This window comes from Falco punctatus (genome assembly GCF_963210335.1).
Source record: "Falco punctatus genome assembly, chromosome: 4".
Classification (NCBI taxonomy): domain Eukaryota; kingdom Metazoa; phylum Chordata; class Aves; order Falconiformes; family Falconidae; genus Falco; species Falco punctatus.
This window is the reverse complement of record NC_137583.1, coordinates 10,735,595-10,755,072: the sequence shown is the minus strand read 5'-3', so window position 1 is coordinate 10,755,072 and position 19,478 is coordinate 10,735,595. Positions and strand designations below refer to the sequence as shown.

General features: G+C 48.6%; 1 protein-coding gene across 3 annotated transcripts in view; it reads right to left on the bottom strand.

Annotated features, from left to right (window-relative positions):
* FLNB (filamin B) overlaps positions 1-19,478 on the bottom strand; it is a 73,679-nt gene that overhangs the window by 40,687 nt on the left and 13,514 nt on the right. For all 3 annotated transcript variants that reach the window (XM_080383167.1, XM_080383168.1, XM_080383166.1), the window contains exons 2-7: positions 8,125-8,373; positions 7,048-7,145; positions 6,019-6,166; positions 2,786-2,904; positions 1,909-1,986; positions 895-1,057 (exon numbers count right to left, since the gene is read on the bottom strand). In XM_080383167.1, coding sequence (XP_080239293.1) covers positions 895-1,057; positions 1,909-1,986; positions 2,786-2,904; positions 6,019-6,166; positions 7,048-7,145; positions 8,125-8,373 — 855 coding nt within the window. The remainder of the gene's footprint in view (positions 1-894; positions 1,058-1,908; positions 1,987-2,785; positions 2,905-6,018; positions 6,167-7,047; positions 7,146-8,124; positions 8,374-19,478) is intronic.

Genomic DNA, 19,478 nt, shown 5'->3' with positions numbered 1-19,478 from the left:
CTGGAACAACGTGCAGGTTGGTCTGGACAAGGATCCTTCTCTGCTGGACTGCACATACTCACTTTTGTCCAGACACCTGCTCCTCTCACATTTTATTCAACTCATCATGCAACACAAACAGTTTTCTAGCACTTTCAGAGGCCAGACATGTCTTTACATGATCCAGACCACTCCCTCTCCCAATTAGAGGCTGAACATAACACTTCCCCTCACTATAACCACATTTAATTTTGCTTCTAAGCGCCCTCAGGCAGAAGGCAATTTAAAATATGCTACTCAGCATATTTTGGTGCTTAAATACTCCAAGTAACTGCCCTAAGTAGTTTCACATTGTTCTAAATGAATTAGCATTTGTAGCATCTTATTGACTCATTCCTCTAGGCTACAGCATTGGCCTAATAGCAGGCAACAAGTCATGTGATGGAGATGCCCTAATGAAGATAGTAGCCCTCTAATAATGACAACAGAGGTTGAAGACAGTTTGTCATTGAAGTATGAACTCAAAGCAGCACTGCGGCAGATTCCTTCTGTAAAGCTAAATACAGAACGTATTACAGTTTACTCACGGTTCATCCTTCAGAGGTGGGCATTTCACATTCCTGTTTAAAATGAGCTGGAGGAACAAACCAGCCAGGAACTTGCCTGCTGCCATTCAGCAAGCTCATGGCAAATTTCTGGGTGATGCTTAGCACCTTCTTGCCTCCGCTCAGCTCTGCACTTCAAACGCCCCATACACAGCTGAAGCCTCCAGAGCAGCCTGGTTATTGTTTCACCTCTAAACTTGATGGGGCTGCAAATCCTCATCCACTTTCAGTTTGTTTATTCCTACAAGGTTTAGGTCCTCCTCGTGTTCGAGGAAGCTGCAGGATTTTGGCATTTGTTCACCTTGCTTACCTGCTGTGTAGAGGTCAAAGTAGGTAGGCTTGTTGGCAATGTTCCCCGCTGCCTCCAGTCCCGGTCCCTTTGCTGTTACTTTGCTCGCATCTCCCTGGGCTTTGTCAACATTCACTTCAAACGGGCTCTTTGAAATGTGCTGCCCAGCAAACAGGACCGAAACCTAGAGACAGACAGCATCAGCTTCAACCCAGGGGGCAGAGGCAGAGCTCAGTGCCACCGCCATGCAGCCAAGCATGGGGTCAAGCACCTGCATTCCTAGCACGGAGAGCCTACACCTCAGCGGTGAGGGAGACCATCCATCCCACAACCTTCATCCTGTCCATGCAGTGTAACTGCTGGCCACCGCCTTACAGCACCACTGATCGCAGGGTCAGCCACACCAGCGGGAATGCTTGAATCTGGACATGCCGGTAAGAGGCAGATCACCATCCAGCAATGAAGTGGCAGCAGAAGTTGCATTTATCTTTTCAGGCTGGCTGTGGGGACCAGCCACTCAGGCAAATGTCAAGCAACAGGACCACCCAGCAAAAACCTGCTTCTGCAGGCATCTGGGGACAGAGCTGAGTGAGGAACCTTCTCCACAAAACCCCTATGGTGTACAGTATCATCAGCAAAGAAACTCTTACAGAAACAACCTGGTACTTTCCTCTGCGCGTCTGTGACAACCCACAAAACTGGCTTCACGAGCTGCAAAAAGCGGCCCCATGTGAGAGGAGAGCCGGCTGCCGCACCCGATACCCGAGCGCCCACACACTTTCCCCCAACACACCCCTGCTTCCCCCCGAGCAGGAGGCAGCACCATAGCCCAGAGAGGGAATTAAGGCCACGGCAGGTTACCTTTTCTTCAGGATGCCCAGAGCAGTTATTATTTATTATTTTATATATAGATATATATACAAATTATATATTACACCACGAGTAAACAGGCAGCCCTCGGGGGCTCACATTAACAACCAGCAGAGCAGTGAGCACGTTTAGCAAGAGAATACTGGTTATTGACACACAACCTACCTTGTGAGGTCCAGTAACCCTGGGCACATACTGAACTGAATAGGTCTTGTTTTTGTCACTGGATGGTGTTATCTTCGCCTAGGAGAGAAAACACATCCATCATTGAGCTCTGCCTGCACACGCCAGCCTAAGACTTTCCTGGGTAGCACTTGATACTCAAACTAGATCCATATATAATATAGCAGATAGCTATGTTACATATGGATATAGCAAACTATTTCCAGAGTCAGCAATGTGAGAGACTTGTTCCTGTGGGAGCAGGGATCCTTGCTACCTCCTCTTCTCATAGGGAAAAAAAATCCATTGATTTTGTCTTTACACGAGACAAAGCAAGCTACCTTCTTCCCAGCCCAGCCCTTTCCCTTGCTGCTAACTGCTCTGCTAAGGCAGGCCAAAATTGAGGAGACGTTAAGTCCAATGCACAGCTGTATTTTTCTGGAATGTTGTAACACGATCAAGTGGAGCACTTGGATGAGAAGTTTCTATAAACATTAAAACCCGCATTTTAACTCAAAATGATTCATGGCATCTAAATAGCTGCTTTAGCCATTCTTGCAGAATGAGTAAGGGCAGACAGCGATTTAGTGATGTGTGTTATCTAAAAACATGTCAGGGTGTACTTGGCCAGTCAGGCTAAAGCACTGCAACTACTGGACATTGGGGTTGTGTTCCAGACAGTGACTTTTTTTTCAAGTTCATCCAGTAAGGCAATTATGAGGAAAAGCTTGAGACTTGCACTTTTGATAAGATTATTTTGCAACTTCTTTTTAGATTACTTATCTGTTAAGACCTTATTTGTAAAAGATGAAGGTTACTGCAAAAAAAATTCAGTGTTCAGACCAGCTTTACTCTTCCACACAAAATCTAACAGACATACCTCCTCTCTGTTTCCTTCTGGATCCTCTATGAAGACCATCAGGTCTCCCTGCCCAGCACTGATGGTGTCTACCGTGAAGATGGCAGGCTGCTTCACCATGTTCCCATGAGGCTCAATCCCTGTGAGACAGACCCAGAGCGGCACATCAGCTGTTGCTACAAAACCCAGGAGGTAGTTTGGAGGCCACCCCCCAGCTGACGCACGAGCCCCCAGCACCAGCTTCCCCAGCCCGCTGCACGTCACCTCTTCACCAGCTGCCCAGAGCATCGGGCTCACAACCACCCCTGCTCTTACAGCACAAGCGTTTTTAAAAATTGAATCACTGGTGCTTAACTCGTGTTAGGATCTCAGGCTGATGCCAGAACCCTGCTGGCATCCGGGTTCAAGTGAAAGCAAGTTCCCCCCCCGTCCGCCCGAGCGATGCGCTGAGGGTCCCCCGCAGCCGGCACTGACAGCGCCTGGCCTATGTGCATTAGCTGCTCCTTACGAGCTGCTCTACTTCACACAGCTGAACGCTGCAATGGTGCTGCACCGCAGCAAGGGCAACCAGGGAGGCTGGAGGGAAATTTTGGGAAGCCTTTTGGTAAAGGCACTACCCTACAGCCAAGGGCAGAAGACTTATTTAAGCAAGATAGTTCCTACCCATCCTACCCATATTGATCCTAACAATCCAGTAAAGTGACATTTTACTCCATTACCAGAACTCTGCCATACAGACACCGCTCAGATTTATTATTCTTTGAAAGCCGCTCAAACTACTTTGCCAGAGTGAACACTGTACAAACTGCATGCAGGAACCTCTTCAAACCATGAAAAGCCTGCAATTCAGCGCCACTTCCCCTGAACTTTTTAGTCAGAGTTTCCTTGTTCCCCAGCACCGGGCCTGCTACAGCACGCAGTTTACCAGCAGGGTTTCATCATCTCCCTACACGTAGCCCCAGGTCACGACACCTGTCATGCTGGTGTCAGACTGAGTGGGTGGAAGAACTTCCCAAAGTTGCTGGTTCCAGACTAGCCTAAACATATATACCCTTCCGTCCCAGGGAATTACTCCTTGGCTTATTCATAAAACCGTGGGCACTACTGCTCCATAGCACAATTAGTGGAAAGTGCAACGTCTGACAGATTATAAAGGAAGTGGTTGTGAACAACAGAATTCCTAAACTTGTTTATCTTCAGAAAACAATAAGTTGAAAGCAATGCAAGGAAGATCATGTTTTTACTAGGAAATCTGAGCATTCTGATAAGGTGTTAACAATTGACATATTCATTCTTTCAAACTAAGCCCCAGATTATCATCTAGTTTAAACAGCTATAAATTCACTCTGCCTATCTTCAGCCCACCGCACAAGCTTTATGGTCTGGTATTGGAGTTAAGTATCCGTCCTTCTGCAAGCACAACGAGGACTGCTCATCCTCAAAGGACAGCATCAGTCACTTTCTTAGCCTACGTTTCACCTCCTGGATTTTACTCTCTTAGAGGAGACCTGCTTTGCCTGGTTCAATGAGAACTCCCCGTGCATTACTGATGGTCTGCACAACCCTGCACAGCACCTCTGCAGGCTCATTTCACATCAGGTCTACACACAGCTGCCCTCGCGGCGGCCAGGGTGCTGCACTGCAACCAAGGCTCATGTTAGGAGGTGACAAGCAACTTACATGGAAAAACAACAATAAAAAATGCTAAGACTGATCTGCTTACACTTGACAGTCACCTTTTTCTGGAAGCATGAAGACCTGTTACTCATTCATCCAAAAGACCGTGCCCAGTTGGCAGCGAGCCCCTTGCTGCTGGAGTCACTGTTCAGTCCCAACCCACCTTAGCAGTCAGAATTGTCAATAACATCTAGTGACTCTGCTTTGGTAATTCACTTTGGGAAAACATCAATCTTTCAGGAAGAGCCGCTCACCCTTTATAATTTCTATTACAATGGTTCCAGAGCACCATACGCATGAAAGCAGAAGACAAAATAATTCCAGTTTTTGAAAGAGTAAGAACATGACTAAAGCCAGGCTTGACAGACTGAGGCAGGCTGATCAGTCATCTACACAGTAAGTGGAGTATAGAAGTCTATACATTTGGGGTCTAATAAATGTGTCTTATGTATCGTGGTTTGCTGTGGAAGGCACCAAGGAAGGGCATAAACCCAAGCAGGCTAAGTGCTAAACCCACTTCTGGCTATAGTGACTGCTCTTCAGTGCAAAGATAATGTCCATGTCCATTCATTCCGCTAGTTAAGTTTCAATGGAAAATCAACTTTAAAAAAAACCAACTCACATAAACCCAGAAAAAAATAAGGAAAGTTTTGTTTCTTCCCATTTCACTCTTGTACACCCAATTCTGGAACCCACTAATTCTAAAAATCTTGAAGGACCGATCGATAACAGCCCCCGGATTAAAAAAAAAATTTAAAAAAAATGGAATGGAGAACAAAGTGTAACACTTAAGTGACGTCTTGCTACATACCAAGCGTATTAAAGGTAAAAATCTGTTATTCATTTAGTTGAGATCATATTCCAATCTAGAGTAGAACCACATCAGAAGTTACAGGAAATTATCCATTTAAAAGGTAAGTTGAAAGAAAGGCTGCCTATAGATCTACAGTTGCATAAACATCCATGGACGAGTCCTTCCAATTAGCAAATACAGCCTTTAAAACAAAGGCCCGGCACTACGTAACTTTGAAGGACTACCAACCCACCTTTGTGCATGTGCAAACGAAGTATTCACACCTCCAATCAATTAAAATAACTTATTTAGAATTAGCCCACCCTAATACACATCTGCCACCAAGCCTGGGAGACTCTGCCTCTACAGAGAGCCTGCTCAGAGAGACACACAGATGTGAAGAGGTTTTTTCCTCTTTACAGGAGCACTTTACCCGGAGAAGCACTCCCTGCTGCATCAACAGCCATCGGCAGCAATACTGCTAGCTTGAATCGCACACCACGGTGGTTTTAGCCCCGTATCATGCTGCTTCTTCCAGCTGTGCAGTACGAGGCTGCAGCTTGCAGAACAGGTTCAGAGACTTTGGGGAATTTACATGTTAGAACTAGGAGTGTCTTTTGGACTATATCCACGTATTTCTGAAACTAGGCACCACACCAAGAGTATACAAGTGAAACTTTGAAGTCAGTTACAGTAGGTCTGGAGTTCAACACCAGCGAAAAACCCCACCCAGCTTTCTGAAGAGCTGAACGCTTGGTGCAGCTTAAGCTCACCAAGTCCTTACCTCTGCCATAAGCCCTTGCTTTCTTTGGATTCAGCTTGGGTTTTAAAGGAGCTCCCGGTTTCAGCTTGGCTTTGGGGAACTGGGACAGGTAAGTCATTACAGAGTGCTCATCCACATCAGGGTGGATAATTTCTTCAGGGGTAATAACCTGAAAGACAGTGCAATTAAGCATATTGTACCAGTGCTTGGTTACTGCATGTCAACACAGAAACAGAGCTATGACACAGTCTTACATTTCAAAACCCCCACATGTTAATGTGATTTCTCACATCTATTTTCCCTTTGATACACACAACATCATTTATTATCTCATGGCAAGAAAATCAAGCAGCTCATTATGGTCCCAATGTGGTTTGGGGCTTTTTGTGCCTTAATTGTTAGGGGTTCTCAGGAGATTGCAACAAACTGAGCAGGCAGCAAGGCAGGACAACAGTAGCTATGCTCCTCTTGAAAAGCAACATGGGGATAACTGAAACTGCAAGAATTGGAAACTCATAATCCGGCATGCTACAGCTCTGAATTGCAGTTCTTGCAAAGCGAAACTTGCGACTAGTCTCTTCTCCTGCCCCCACGACACAAGCTGCTCCCAGAGCTTCAGAGACTTTGGCAATTCTGTCCCAATTTTATCATTATGAAACTATCTGGTTTGCAAATTTGTTCTCCATAGGAAAGCCATCCTTGCAGGTGATTTCCTAAGCCAGTGAGTTTTACTTCTGTGGCATTCGGTGCTGCAAAATTCCATGGACTAAGAGGGCAGGCACTGCTACACGTGTGCCTTCCCTCCGACCCTAAATGGTGCAACACCAGCTGCCTTCAGCGGAGACACCGACACAAAATCTTACAGCCAGAGCTCTGAGATGCAGCAGGGCATTTCATTACAACTTGCCCTTTCCCAGGCAATTTCACACAAGTTAACTGTAACTTTTGAAAGTGTCCAAGCAACTTGACCTGCTTTCCTCAGTTTAAACCCAAGCTAGTCACAAGCACACAGCTGGCCGCCGTGCTCCCCGCAGGCCTGCACAGCCTCACCTGCGGCACACCCAGCCAGTCGTCCGCCTGCTGCATGGCTTCCCGAGCGTTGTCAACAGGCTTCTTCGGGTCCCAGGTCTCCCAGTCAGGGCACAGGCCTGCAAGCACATTTCACTTGTTAAGTGTTACCTGCAAAGGAGCTTCCCTAGCTGAAGAAACCAAGCACAAACCCCACAGCCACTTTTACCGCTCTATAGGAAGATATTCAGAGCTTTGCAGAAGTAAACTAGAACAAGACGGAGCACGTGCTGCTCAAACACTTGCAAGATAACAACCAGCATCTCCAGGGACCCCAACGACACAGACAGTAACAGCCCGTTCAGAAAGACTCCCACCCACCTTGCCTATCAACTAAAGACGTATAGCTCTTCAGTCGGCCACACAACCACACTGCTTTAAATTTAAGCTGTGCAAGACACCACTTTAAATACAGCACAAATACATCTAGCCATCATTTATGTTTCACTGGCTCTCCTGCAGCAAATCTGGAAAAGAAAAATTCAACTGCTTGCCACAGCACCCCAGACTGCGTTAGATGAACACCAGCAATCGCACTAGCGAGGCTGTTTTACAGGAAGGTAAGGAAACTGCCTTTCTCACACTTCATCACATTATCCGCCTTAAGCTGCACAGCCTCAGCTTGCTAAACACTGACATTTCAGGTAGTGTGCAGCTTCTGGCTGCTCTGTGCTCCCTCTGCAATCCTATTTCAGGAGAACACATGAAGCCTCCTGCTGCGCCCAGAAGTTGAAAGCTTGTTGGCACTCGCTGTGGGAACAAGTCTTTTTTGCATTTAGGAGCCAGCATTTGCGCCTTTGTCCCTTGCACCCAATACAAAGCTTAAACGTGGCGCCTCCAATAATGCAATCACACATTCTGCTTTAGGCCAGTGTTTCCCTTAGCCAAGTCGTTTACAACTTGCTGCTTCCCACAGCTGGCCTCTTTGGACTCAGGTTTTCCCGAAAGCCTCAGTCCTGTCTCCAACTCAGCAGTGAAAACCTCCTCCCATAGGAAGAGCAGAGCAGCCACAAGGACAGCAAGCAAGGACAACACTGACCATCAGAGGAAAGGACTTACCTGGAGCACAGCTGTCAACAAGAGCCCCCAGTGCCTTCCCATCCTGCCAGTTTTGATTGAAGTTCGTGATTGGCAAGTAAGGAATTTTGTTCTGGATCCAGCCCAGCAGCCTCTGCTTAGGGGTCTGCTTCTTTGCATCATCGTCACCTTCATCCTCCCACACTGGCATGGAAATGGAGTAGTGGAGGATAAGGGTCCATATCAGACCAAGGATCAACTTCAAATTTCCATCAACTATGGCTTTACTATCTGGAAGACAGAAGACGTACAACAGTTTTATTTCCCGCCTTAAAGGAAAGAGACATGTTTTTAAAATAACCGTGCCTGCACTCATTCCCAGGTAATCAAGGACAAGAGAAGTGACCGAGGTCGCTGCAGGCACTTGCTCAGGGCAGAGACACCATCCTTCATGTCCAGCATTAGATGGGAGGGAAGAGAAGAGTCCAAGTACCAAGTGCTCTCCAAGGGTGTTGAGACTTCCCATTGAAGCTTTGCAATGTTAAGCTTAGGAGAACTGGCAGTTTTAAGATCTCTCCTATTTTGCATTTGGATAATAAGTGCCACCTGGTATTTTTAATGGCATTTGTATCTTATGGAAGAGGCCTCACAGCACGTGATGGAGTTCATAAGAACAACATCGCAACCGGGGTGAAACACCCCAGGGCATACCTAAAAGACTCATTTAGGAAACTGCATTTATATATAGAAACATGCCTCCCCACACCACCAATAGTTTGCATTTAAAATGGCAGGGAAAAAAAAAAAAAAAAAAAAGGTACTATATGATGAAGTCCAGCAAAGCCAGAGTTTGGAATTGGAATTGGAACAAAGTCCAGATAGATCATGACCTGTGTATAAATGGCAAAGCAGGGAGTGGAGGTCCATCGGGCATCCTTTGCACCACCACACTCCTGCCTGCACAAAAAGTCATCCCTTCATGCTGCAAATTCAGTTAGAAGAAAAAGAAAAACCAGCTCTGGCTTTTCCACGTGATGCTCTAGCCTAGCAATATCCACCACCACAGCAGCCACGCTGCAGCTCCGCTTTGAGACACTCCGTGCAGCTAAGTTTAAGGCTGCTGGGTAGCAAGATCAGATTGTCGTAAGAAGCTGCCCGAAGGGGCAGGGTATTTTTCTGCATCAGTTTGGCCTTACGAAGTGACTTCTACAGTTCTGTGAATACTCTTGCAGTTCACTTTGGGTTTAGTGAGTCACAGATTGGATGCACTCCTTTTAAGCTTGTAGTTGCTACTCAGGTTGTATTACACTTGTAACAGCTCCGGTTTGCCCAAGTTCACCCAAACCAGGGCTCTTCTGCAATGTTTTGGGATGCCCTCAGCCTGACTGATCCTTTCACTCACAGTAGCACACTACAGCAGTGCATTTTTCTGTTCTTCCTTCCATTTCAGTGAAAACTGTTACAGAAACCCCTTTCTAGTCAACAGAAGTTACAAGTGACCTGGAAGCTTCTGTCTTGCTCTCCAGTTCCCGGAGCAGATGCTGGAGTAAAGACAACTACAGTGGTATGAACTCACTTCCATGCCACCAGAATAATTGTACAGGGATCTTACTAAGTCCTAGCTAGCAAAGGAAAAGTGTTCCCTACTTTGACTGCCTTCTCCAGTTCAAACTTAAGAGTGTTCAGAGTCCTGCAAGCTGAGCCTCACCATGCCCAACATTGACTGGGCATGCCTTACCTGCTCCTCTTCAGCTGCAGAGACCACAGCAGCAACCCAATACCATCTTAGCAATACAAAAAGATCTCCTGACCTTCCAAACAAGTGATTATACAGAACAGCAACCAAGAATGGTAAGCACCAGGGTGTTCCCTTTAACCCAATGCTCCAGCAAAGTGGTTAATATTTACATGGTTTCACAATAGGGCGGTATGTCCTGAACAGATAATGCTGTTAACTTCAGACCTTGAATGGTGTTTGGCCTTTCCTGACAGTTAACGTCTGGTTTCTACTCAGATTTTATTTGTATTGGATTTTTATTTAACGTCAGTTTTGACTAATCTTACAGGATCATGATAAGTGTCTGCCACTTGACCACTCACTGCCAATTTCCCATCCAGTCTGAGGTATACAATAGATAGCTATGAGGTGATTAAGCTCCGCTGGCTTTTAATTACAGGTTCCAAGGTGAAAGTCTGCATCACACAAGCAGTGTCTCCTTGCAACAACTAAACAGTCCCTGCTGTTACCCACTTCCCCCTCCTTCCCAGCTGAGCTGCAAACTAGTCAGTGGAGGGAAGAAGCTCCCTTACAACCTATCAGGGAAAGCTTTCTTGAAAGAAATTGTATCAGAGCAGATGGAAGAGCTGCATTTTACATAAGGGAGAGACCCAAAGCCCTGCCGGCAAGCTCACCACTGTGCCTGAGCTCTGCAAACTGAAGTTAAGGGGTGCAGTGTACAAAAGCCAGCCCGTTGGTGTGAGCCCCCACTGCCCCCCCCCGTGCCAGCTGCACCTCCATCCCGCACCCCCATGGCAGGACCACCCGCTCACACCATGGTGCTGGACCACACCACCGGCCACTGCATCCCCACACCAGAAACGCCTCCAAACTTCAGCTGCGGATTTATACTGACATCAGCATTTTTTTTACTAGAGTGGACGCAGCAGTGATTTAGTATGCTAGAAGTAAACCCATTTCAGAGAGCCATCCAGTGCTCCCAGGGAGAAAAGCCAGTGGGACAGAACCACCCCAAGCACACTGCCATGCACACGTTACTAAAAATAAAAAACGGCTCATTTCATATTTACAGCACATAAATGAAGTCTATATGTGGATGCGCTGCGGTTACTGCAACAACCAGCCACATGCTCAGAGCCTCCTCCAGCACCCCATCACTATGTCCAAGGGCATGGCTGGGCAGTGGTCCCTGACCGAGGGAAAAAGCGCCTGTGCACAAGATAGCTTCACACTGAAAGCAGGAACATCTCATCGCCTTCATCCAGAGAGGCCAGGCATGGGGCCGCTGCCCAGATGACAGGAAAAGGTCACCGCAGGAATGGGACAGCTCTTCCTCCCCGGGGCTGGTGCCATCCCCACAACTGCACTTTGTTAGCAAAGTTAGCAAGCTCTTACAGCCTCTCGGCTTCCTGACAGGCATAGGCATCTCATGATGTAATTTTTTCCAAGCCTGCTTGTAGGAGGGCTTGTCTGCTTTCATTTGGGGTGGGGAGGAGGAAGAAGAACTCCTAGGCAGGACGGCAGACCTTATCAGCACCCAGCAGAGCCAGCCGCGCACCCTTCCCGCAGGCACCCTGCTCCCAGCTACAGGGGATCCCACCAGCAGCTAAGCCCTGGCTCACAAACTCTATCAGACACAAAAGGACCCTCCATGTTCATGAAAAGACCAGGATCCAGCCCAAGGCAGGCTTGGCTTCCAAGCACTGGTGTAGAGCTCAGCTCCACCCAAGCATTCAGCCTCTTCAGAAAAGCCTCAGCTTTAGTGCTGTCTTTTTAATTAACTGACTAAAAACATTCAGTGCATTCTCCTTGAGGCTTCTCCGGCACGAAGATGCAAGCAGCACCCAGGAAGACAAGCATCTGCTAACAGGTCCTGCACACAGAGCTGGTCCAGAGAACCCTGAAACCCTCTTAGCACCAGGCAATTTGCAGGCATCCCCCTCCCAGCTCCGAGGGCACACTGCCAGCGTAATACTGCCAAGGTTCTGGAAGAGTGAAAAAAACGTGTGTTCCCAATGACACTTAAGCACCAACAATCACTACTGCAGATGCTGCCATGTACCCCAGCTCAGCGGGCTTTCCACTGGATTCCCCCCCATTCCCTGGTCTGCTTCAAGACACTTTTTCTGGCCATTCCAGGCTGGAAAACGGATTACGTCAACAGCAGATCTCGCAACGCTGCTTTCCTACTACAAAAATTACTTTTAGGCATACTTATTACTTACACGCTCTATACTTTGCAGCTTTACAGAGCCCTTCAAGCCATGTTTCTCAATTGCTCCTCTGGAGCCCACAGTAAATTTACAACATGGAGATGCACACTTCTCATGGTCAGTGCTTCTGAGCCACAGAGCAACAGCCCAGCCCCTCGAGGATGCACCTCCACCATCAGCATTTGGTTTTCAGCTTCTGTGTGTTTGGTAGATGGGAACAAATTGACCGCTCTCAGCTGCAATGGAGAGCATGTGTTTACTCCACAGCACCAGGAGAGTTTCCCCAGATTAAAGGAGCCCTCTCCACGCAGGCGACTGCTGCCGATCCCCACCTTCCCACGGCTGCGGGAAGCGAGCTGTCGCATCTCATTCGCCAAGGCAATTTAGCAGCACTGAGTAACAGCACCACCGTAGACAGCTTTAATGTAACCTTTTTTGGAGAAAGCGTGGGCATCCGCATGATTTGTTTTATTCACATTACAATGCTTAGTTAACATCGGCAAGATGCAGTTTACACGCATGCCGGAGCGCACTCGCTCACTGGTTTGTTGCACCTGGTAGGAAACACGTGCTTTGGACACCGAAGCTCCCGCACCGCTGAGCCATGCCACCGCAGGGTACCTGCTGACGGCCACCCGACTTGTGCTTCAAGGGCACGCAGGGAGCCCAGGCATGAAGCAGGAATCCGTGCCACCAGAGCCCTGGCCTGCCTCAGACCACAGTACTTAGGAGGACTTTGGCTCAACTGGAAACACAGATGAGCAACTGCAGAGGTGCCATCCACAACAGCAGAAGGGCGAGGGCTTTGGAGAGGTCCAGGGGGGTGTTTTTTGGGGGGGTTGGGATTTTGGGGGGTTTTGTTCATTTTGGGGCTTTTTTTCTTTTCATAGAACCAAGGAAATTTGGGATGTTACATGCAAATCCTCCTGACACTCTGCTGTGAACTCCAACTTTCCGAATGCCGTTAGACGACCACTTTCAGACAGTCTGCAAGTTATCACAGCTAGGTGCACAGTCCTGACCTAGCAAGAAGCAGAAAAAGTAGAAACAATCAAGTTTGGATTTAACACAAACCTTTGTTCCCATCTACACTGTTCAATGTGCATTTTAACTTCAGTGAGTCCAACTCTTAAGTCGCTTCCTTCCTCTAAAAGCAAGAAGGATGCAGCCCTTGCTCAGCCGCAGGCAGGCAGAAGCCGTCGGCTGGGCTGGGCTGCAGGCAGCCTGCTGCCGAGAGGTCCTGGCATCGGGATGCAGCTCGACATGACCTACACGCTGACTGCTGGGGAAAACCCGCCAACCAGACATAAGCTGTTCTGCAGAATCAACGCCACTATTGAACAAGCAAGCACTCACTCTTCTGTTAAAAAAAAAAAAAAGCCTATATATAGCCTACAACATTAAGTTTTATGTAGGAGTATCCTGCTTCTTAGTCAGCTATTAGGATTTAAGTGGCTGCCTGGTAGGGTGAAGAGGAAAACAGACTGAACCAGAGCTCGTTTGCTTCCCCCATCACACCTCTGAGTCTAGATTGTAATTCTTACTCTTTTATTATCCTATTAACTAAGTGGCACCCAGCCCAAAAAATGGATTATGGCAATTCCATAGGCCAGCAGTACACACCACCAGTCTCAGTCTTGAAAAGGAACCAAGTTTTAACTGCTCAAGCTGACTTATAATTGTTGCTTTATACTAAATATTAATATGATATGTTACACTTGGACTGTTAGTATCACACTCCTTAAAGTACAAAGAAAGACGGTGAAGTGCCCAGCCTTCAGCCAGCGGCATGCCTAGCCTGAGCCAGCAGCGTGACCATCTCCAGACAAATGTCTGTCATTTTTATGGCTTGGGCCACAAAAAACTTCCCAACCCAACCTACCAAGTGGAAAATCACCAGCACAGCAGAGCTTGGTCCTCTGTATCTGTGCTCGCAGCTGCTCCAGGAGCAAGCACCAGAACTGAAACCTGGCATTGATCTAAAGCTTGCAAATTCATCCTCTCCAGGAGAGATCCAAGAACTCTACCTGAAGCACATGGCTTGAACTCTACGACCTTCATTAGGTCTCTTCAAAGCTAAATGATTCCACAACTCCAAAAAAACCAACCCAGTGTTACAAACAGGTTTGTGACTGGTATCTTTTGCTGATGTGCAAGTCTGCTTTGTGTTCAGGTTAAGCACAAGCACTACCCGAACTACGGCAGCGCTCCTTGAACTCTGCCCTACAGCAGAGCTGCAAGTCATTTTCTGTTGGACAATTAGTGGAAACAAGATAAGCTACCGCAGCAGACAGCTTCCTTACTAAATTGAGCTACTGTGCAAAGTCTTGCGAAACAAATGAAGGACTGAAAAAGCAGTTTTTGAGTAGTGCATTTATATATATATATTATTTTTTTTTAAAAACAGTTTCTTGGCTGAGGCTGAAGTCAACACAGCTCGTTTACAGTCTGGGCAAAGACATCTCATACGTTTTACTGTTGATCACATATGGAAGTTCTACAACAACCAGCTTCTCTAAAAAGCGGTCACCTTCTCCAATCAATGTTCTCCCTACTGAAAATTGTGGTTTATGCATTACATGGAAGAACCCAAGATGCATGCTCCTTAACACAAAACAAAGGAGCCGTCTCAACAGCCACCCTTACTCCTTATTTCCAGATGTGGAAGGAAGCTTGTACAGTGCATGAAGTTCAGTTATAGATCACTTAAATGGAGACTGTAGGAATTTTAAATCCCAGTGTCTTGAAGTTTCTGAGCATTTTCCCACCTCCAGTTATTCTCACCTATTGTTAGACAATATAGCAATTGGGGGCCAGAAAAATTAAGCGCTCGCTAAGGTTTAATCTTCTGCAACAGTGAAAACTCCACATTGAACTGAGCTCTTTCAAAAGCCCTGCTCCACACTGTGTCCATACCAAGCAGAACTATGCAGATGAGATGAAACTGAGCGAGCTGCCTAAGGAAATTCTTTGCCGAAGCATACAGTATGTGTTCACAGGCTTGCCGTGCCTGCTAAAGCCATTAGCGACATCCTCTGTAGGGATAATATGTCTTTAAATCAATTACGCGGGTTCCTCTGTGCATTGAGAACATACTGCAACCATTTCCTCCAGTGACCCTTAAGCCCAGGTCCACCTGGCAGCTTCTGGAGCTCGGCACACAGCTTGTCGTCTGCCCGTGCGCAGCCGGCTCATCCTGCGGGAGCCCCGGCTGCGCTCACTGCTCGGGGCTGGCACCAGGGCAGCTGATCTTGGGCCAGTTCATGGATTCCGGGCTGTGACCTGCTAGCCTCTAACAGCAACACGCTCCAGCTGCACTGCATCTCTGCTTCTCAGCAGTGTTCGCAGTTGATGCTGTGACCCATTGGAGAGCTTTCCTCAGCATCCAGCTTAGGTGAACACCAGCAGGCCTTCATCTCATCCGCTCCCAACTTAGCTCCTGCACCCTGCTGAGATGCAGCCAGTGGTCAGCTTTACCAACGAGCCTCTGGGTGTTTGGTACCCAAGGAAGCTATCTTCAGGAAGTGTAAGTGATACACCATGTACGCAGCAGATCCACTAAGGTTTTTACAAGCTGAGTTTTTCAGAGGAGAAATGCCATTTCACTGGAGGGCTTTCAGTACATTAACTGAGTGCTGATCTGGGCACAGACAGGAGGATGGAAAAAATGTTGGGGGTTTTCCTTTTTTATTTTTTTCCAAGGGGATGGAAACCATTTTCCTCTATGCTCACCAGGATGTCTGGTTATTACAAAAGAAAGAAAAAAAAAAAACCAAACAAAAAAACCCAAACAAACAAAAAAACTACACCAACAAAAAGTTGATTCCTCTGTGAGGCTTATCTTAGGATTTGAGCGATTAAACATTACAATTCAGAGGTTTTCAACAGTTTTTACTTTAATTGGATTTGAAACCCTTCAGATCAGTCAGAGGACTTCAGGCCACTGTTGCATCCATCACCCTGCGCTGTCTACTGGTGCACACTGGGCCTCTGGAAAGGATCCCTTATGAGGTGGAACAGGCAACTGTAAAAATAAGTTCAACTCCAGTCCTTTCAGGGTAGGTTTGGCAAGGAAAAAAAAAAAGTCAGACAGACTTTTAATACAGAAAAGAATAAAAATAATTAAACCAGTGGAGCTCACAGGAGTGAAATACAGATGAAAATAGCTCTGCCCAACTTTTTAATAGGTACCCAGAGACCACTTAAGGCTCACATCCAGAAAAGAAAGGCATAACATGAAGCAAGCTGAAGCCAGCAGTGTAACAGCAACAGCAACCAACCCAGCTTCTCCGAGAGAAACTGAAAACACCCAAGGGGGCTGGAAGAAGTCAAGAATTTCAAAATTAGGAATTGTTAGGGTGGGTGGGGAAAAAAAGTCAAACTGCGTGTGGCTTATGATCAAATTCCTTAATCCTTTCGGTCTGAACGCACCTAAGGTTTCCGTGGCTCTTCCTTCAGAGCCGCTACCAAGTTGTGGACACGGGAAGGTATCTCGGATCTCGGATCTGATCTCGGGCTGCGGAGGAGCCCAGCAAGGGGTGTCAGCGCACGTGCGACCCTGCCACCAGGGACAAAGGGGTCAGCGGCGAGGGGGGACGCAGCACCGCGGCTGTCACGGCCCGCCGGGCCCGGCCCGCCGCTGCGAATTCGGGGTGCCCGTCGGTGGCGGGGGCAGCCTGAACGCGCGGCCCCTGCGCAGCAGCCACGGCCACCAGCGCTGCTCCGCTCCAGGAGCGAGGCCCGGGCCTGCGCCCGCCCTCACACCGGGCCCCGGGGGCACGGCGGGGCCACACCGCCCCGGCACCGGGCCCTGCGAGCGCCCGGCACAGCGCGCTCCCCGCTGCCGAGCTCACCCCGCCGCCCCCCCGGGCCAGCCCGGCTCCCGCTTGCCGCTGCCCCCGGCGTGCCACAGCGGGCACACGCACCGCGGGCAGCAGCGGCCTCTGCGACCCCCCCCCCGCACAGGGCGCCCCGCCCGCCTGGGACCTTCCTGCACAACCCCCTCCCCGGGTCGGGGTGACCCAGCAGCCCCCCCCCTCCTCGCGGGTCGGCACGGCCGGCAGCAACCCGCAGACCGGTTCCATCGACCCCGCGGGCTGCAGGGCCTTGGGAAAGCCCCCGGCGAGGGGCGGTCGGCGGCCCCCCCCCCCCCACCGCCGCCACCCCGGGTCAGGCGCCGGCGGAGGGAAGCGCCGGGAAACGGCGGGGACAGGCCACGCCAGCCGCCCGGGGGCTGATTAATCACTCGGTGGTAATGACTTGTGAAGGAAAGTCCCCGCAGCGGGGAGCGAACATGCCGGAAAGTGGATTTCTGTGAAATGATGGAGGGAAGGGGGAAGAGAGGAGCCCCCCCTCCCCCCCGCCGCCTTTGCCACGTTCTGCTGAGAAATGCTTGGCTCGGCTTCTGAAGCGGAGTGATGGGGCACAAGCTGCAGCCCCTGCCCCGGGCGGGGAGGGGAAGGGGAGCGAGCCTGGGCCAGGGTCCTGCTCCCCACGGGGCAGCACATCCACTGCTGCGGCACAGCCCTCCCACCAGAGCTGGGAGCTACGGCCCGGCCAGCAACACCACCACCCAACTCACAGGAAACGTGTTTCATGAAAATTCTAGCCAAATACAAGATTGCCCAAGCCTAGGCCAAAATACTTGTCTAGGAGTCCAATAAACTCCAGGTTACTCCGTGCAAACAAAAAAAGCACCGCCTCACAACAGATCACCTCCTCACACAGCCAGAAAGCCAAGCCTCCGTCAGCAAGGCTAAGCTGATAAACATATATGTGAGTATATATATACACATTTATCCCCCACTGCAGATAGGAACATAGGAATAAAGCTGTGGAGCCAAATTTCTGCAAGTAACACAGCAAAACTAAGAATTGTCGCCGAGGCATGAGACTGCAGTAACCATCCCTGCAAGATTAAGGTAATCCTAAACCTCACCAGGTCACTTCAGGTTGCATCAAGGTTAAAAACCAGGCTAGTTCTTGCAAAGACTTCCCAGGGGCCAGCAGATGCATTAGGTGGACAAGTCATCAGCACTGTGCTGTACCTTCCATTACTGAAGGAAGGTGACCGAGCTTCAGTGCAGGGGACCAACAGGAAGGTCCACCCCCTCAGCACCAGCGTGCTCTGGGGATGGAAAAGGTACAAGAGATGTGGCTACAGAAAGGAAAAAAAGAAAAAAAGCCTTGGTGAGGCAAAAGAGCAACAAGTATATCAGAGGTTTCCAGACATCACAATGACCTCTGCATTAGTGAAGAGCGTGTTTACTCACAGTGGGGGTAGGTCAAGATAGTTATAAGAAACAGCATGTAAAATCCTGCTGAGATAAATGAGCCCATTCAGATAGGGCTGTCTAACATCTTCTGTGCGGCAGACGCCAGGCACGAAAGCTGCAATGGATGGAGTTTCTGAAGCCAAAACCAACACATTAGAAATTATCAGATGCGATTACTGTTTGGGGAAATCCTTGGCCACAACATACACCAAGATTCAATTTTTCCATCTGAAACCAGAATCACTGCACTGACTGTGATTCACTGTGCACAGGGTTGTTCGAAGGAAATCCCCATTCATGCAGCCCTGCACAGCTCAACCCACCTCCACCCCATGCTGCAGCACCAAGAGTTCAGGATCAGAGCATACTTTGTGGTCTGGGGTTGGTGACACATCAGAAAATACCCTGCCAGTTACTTTAGCTATGCCAAAGATTTGTGGTTTGTCTGGGTTTTGGTAGGTGCTCAGAATCAGGGCCTAACAGCACTGCTCCATACAGGTTTCTTTTGAAGTATTTCAGCACAGATGCCCTGTTACAGATGCTCTGTTACAGATGCTCTACAGCCCTCTGTAGCTTAGTGACAAGTTATTCCAGAATTTATCAGCAGGTCATCTATCTCCGTCCTACCATTTCCCTGAGAAGTAATAGAAAAGGTAATTTATCTCCAACAACATGTACTGGTTTTGGCTGGCACAGAGCTAATTTTTCTTCAGAGCAGCTGGTATGGGGCTCTGCTTTGGGTTTGTGCTGAAAACAGCCTTGATAACACAGGGATGTTTCTGTTATTGCTGAGCAGTTTGCACAGAGCCAAGGGCTTCTCTGCTCCTCACCCCACCCCACAGCGAGGGGGCTGGGGGGCACAAGGAGTTGGGGAGGGGGAGGACGACACAGGCAGGACAGCTGACCCCCACTGACCAAAGGGATATCCCATACCATATGGCAGCACGCTCAGCTTATAGACCTGGGGGAAGGAGGAAGAAGGTGGACACATTTGGAGTTAGGACGTTTGTTTTCCTGAATAACCGTTACCCACCATGAAGCCCTGCTTTCCGCCCTGCTTTCCTGGGGACGGCTGAACACCTGCCTGCCATGGGAATGGGTGCATCAATTCCTTGGCCTGCTTCGCTTGCGTGTCTGGCTTTTGTTCTACTTATTAAACTGTCTTTACCT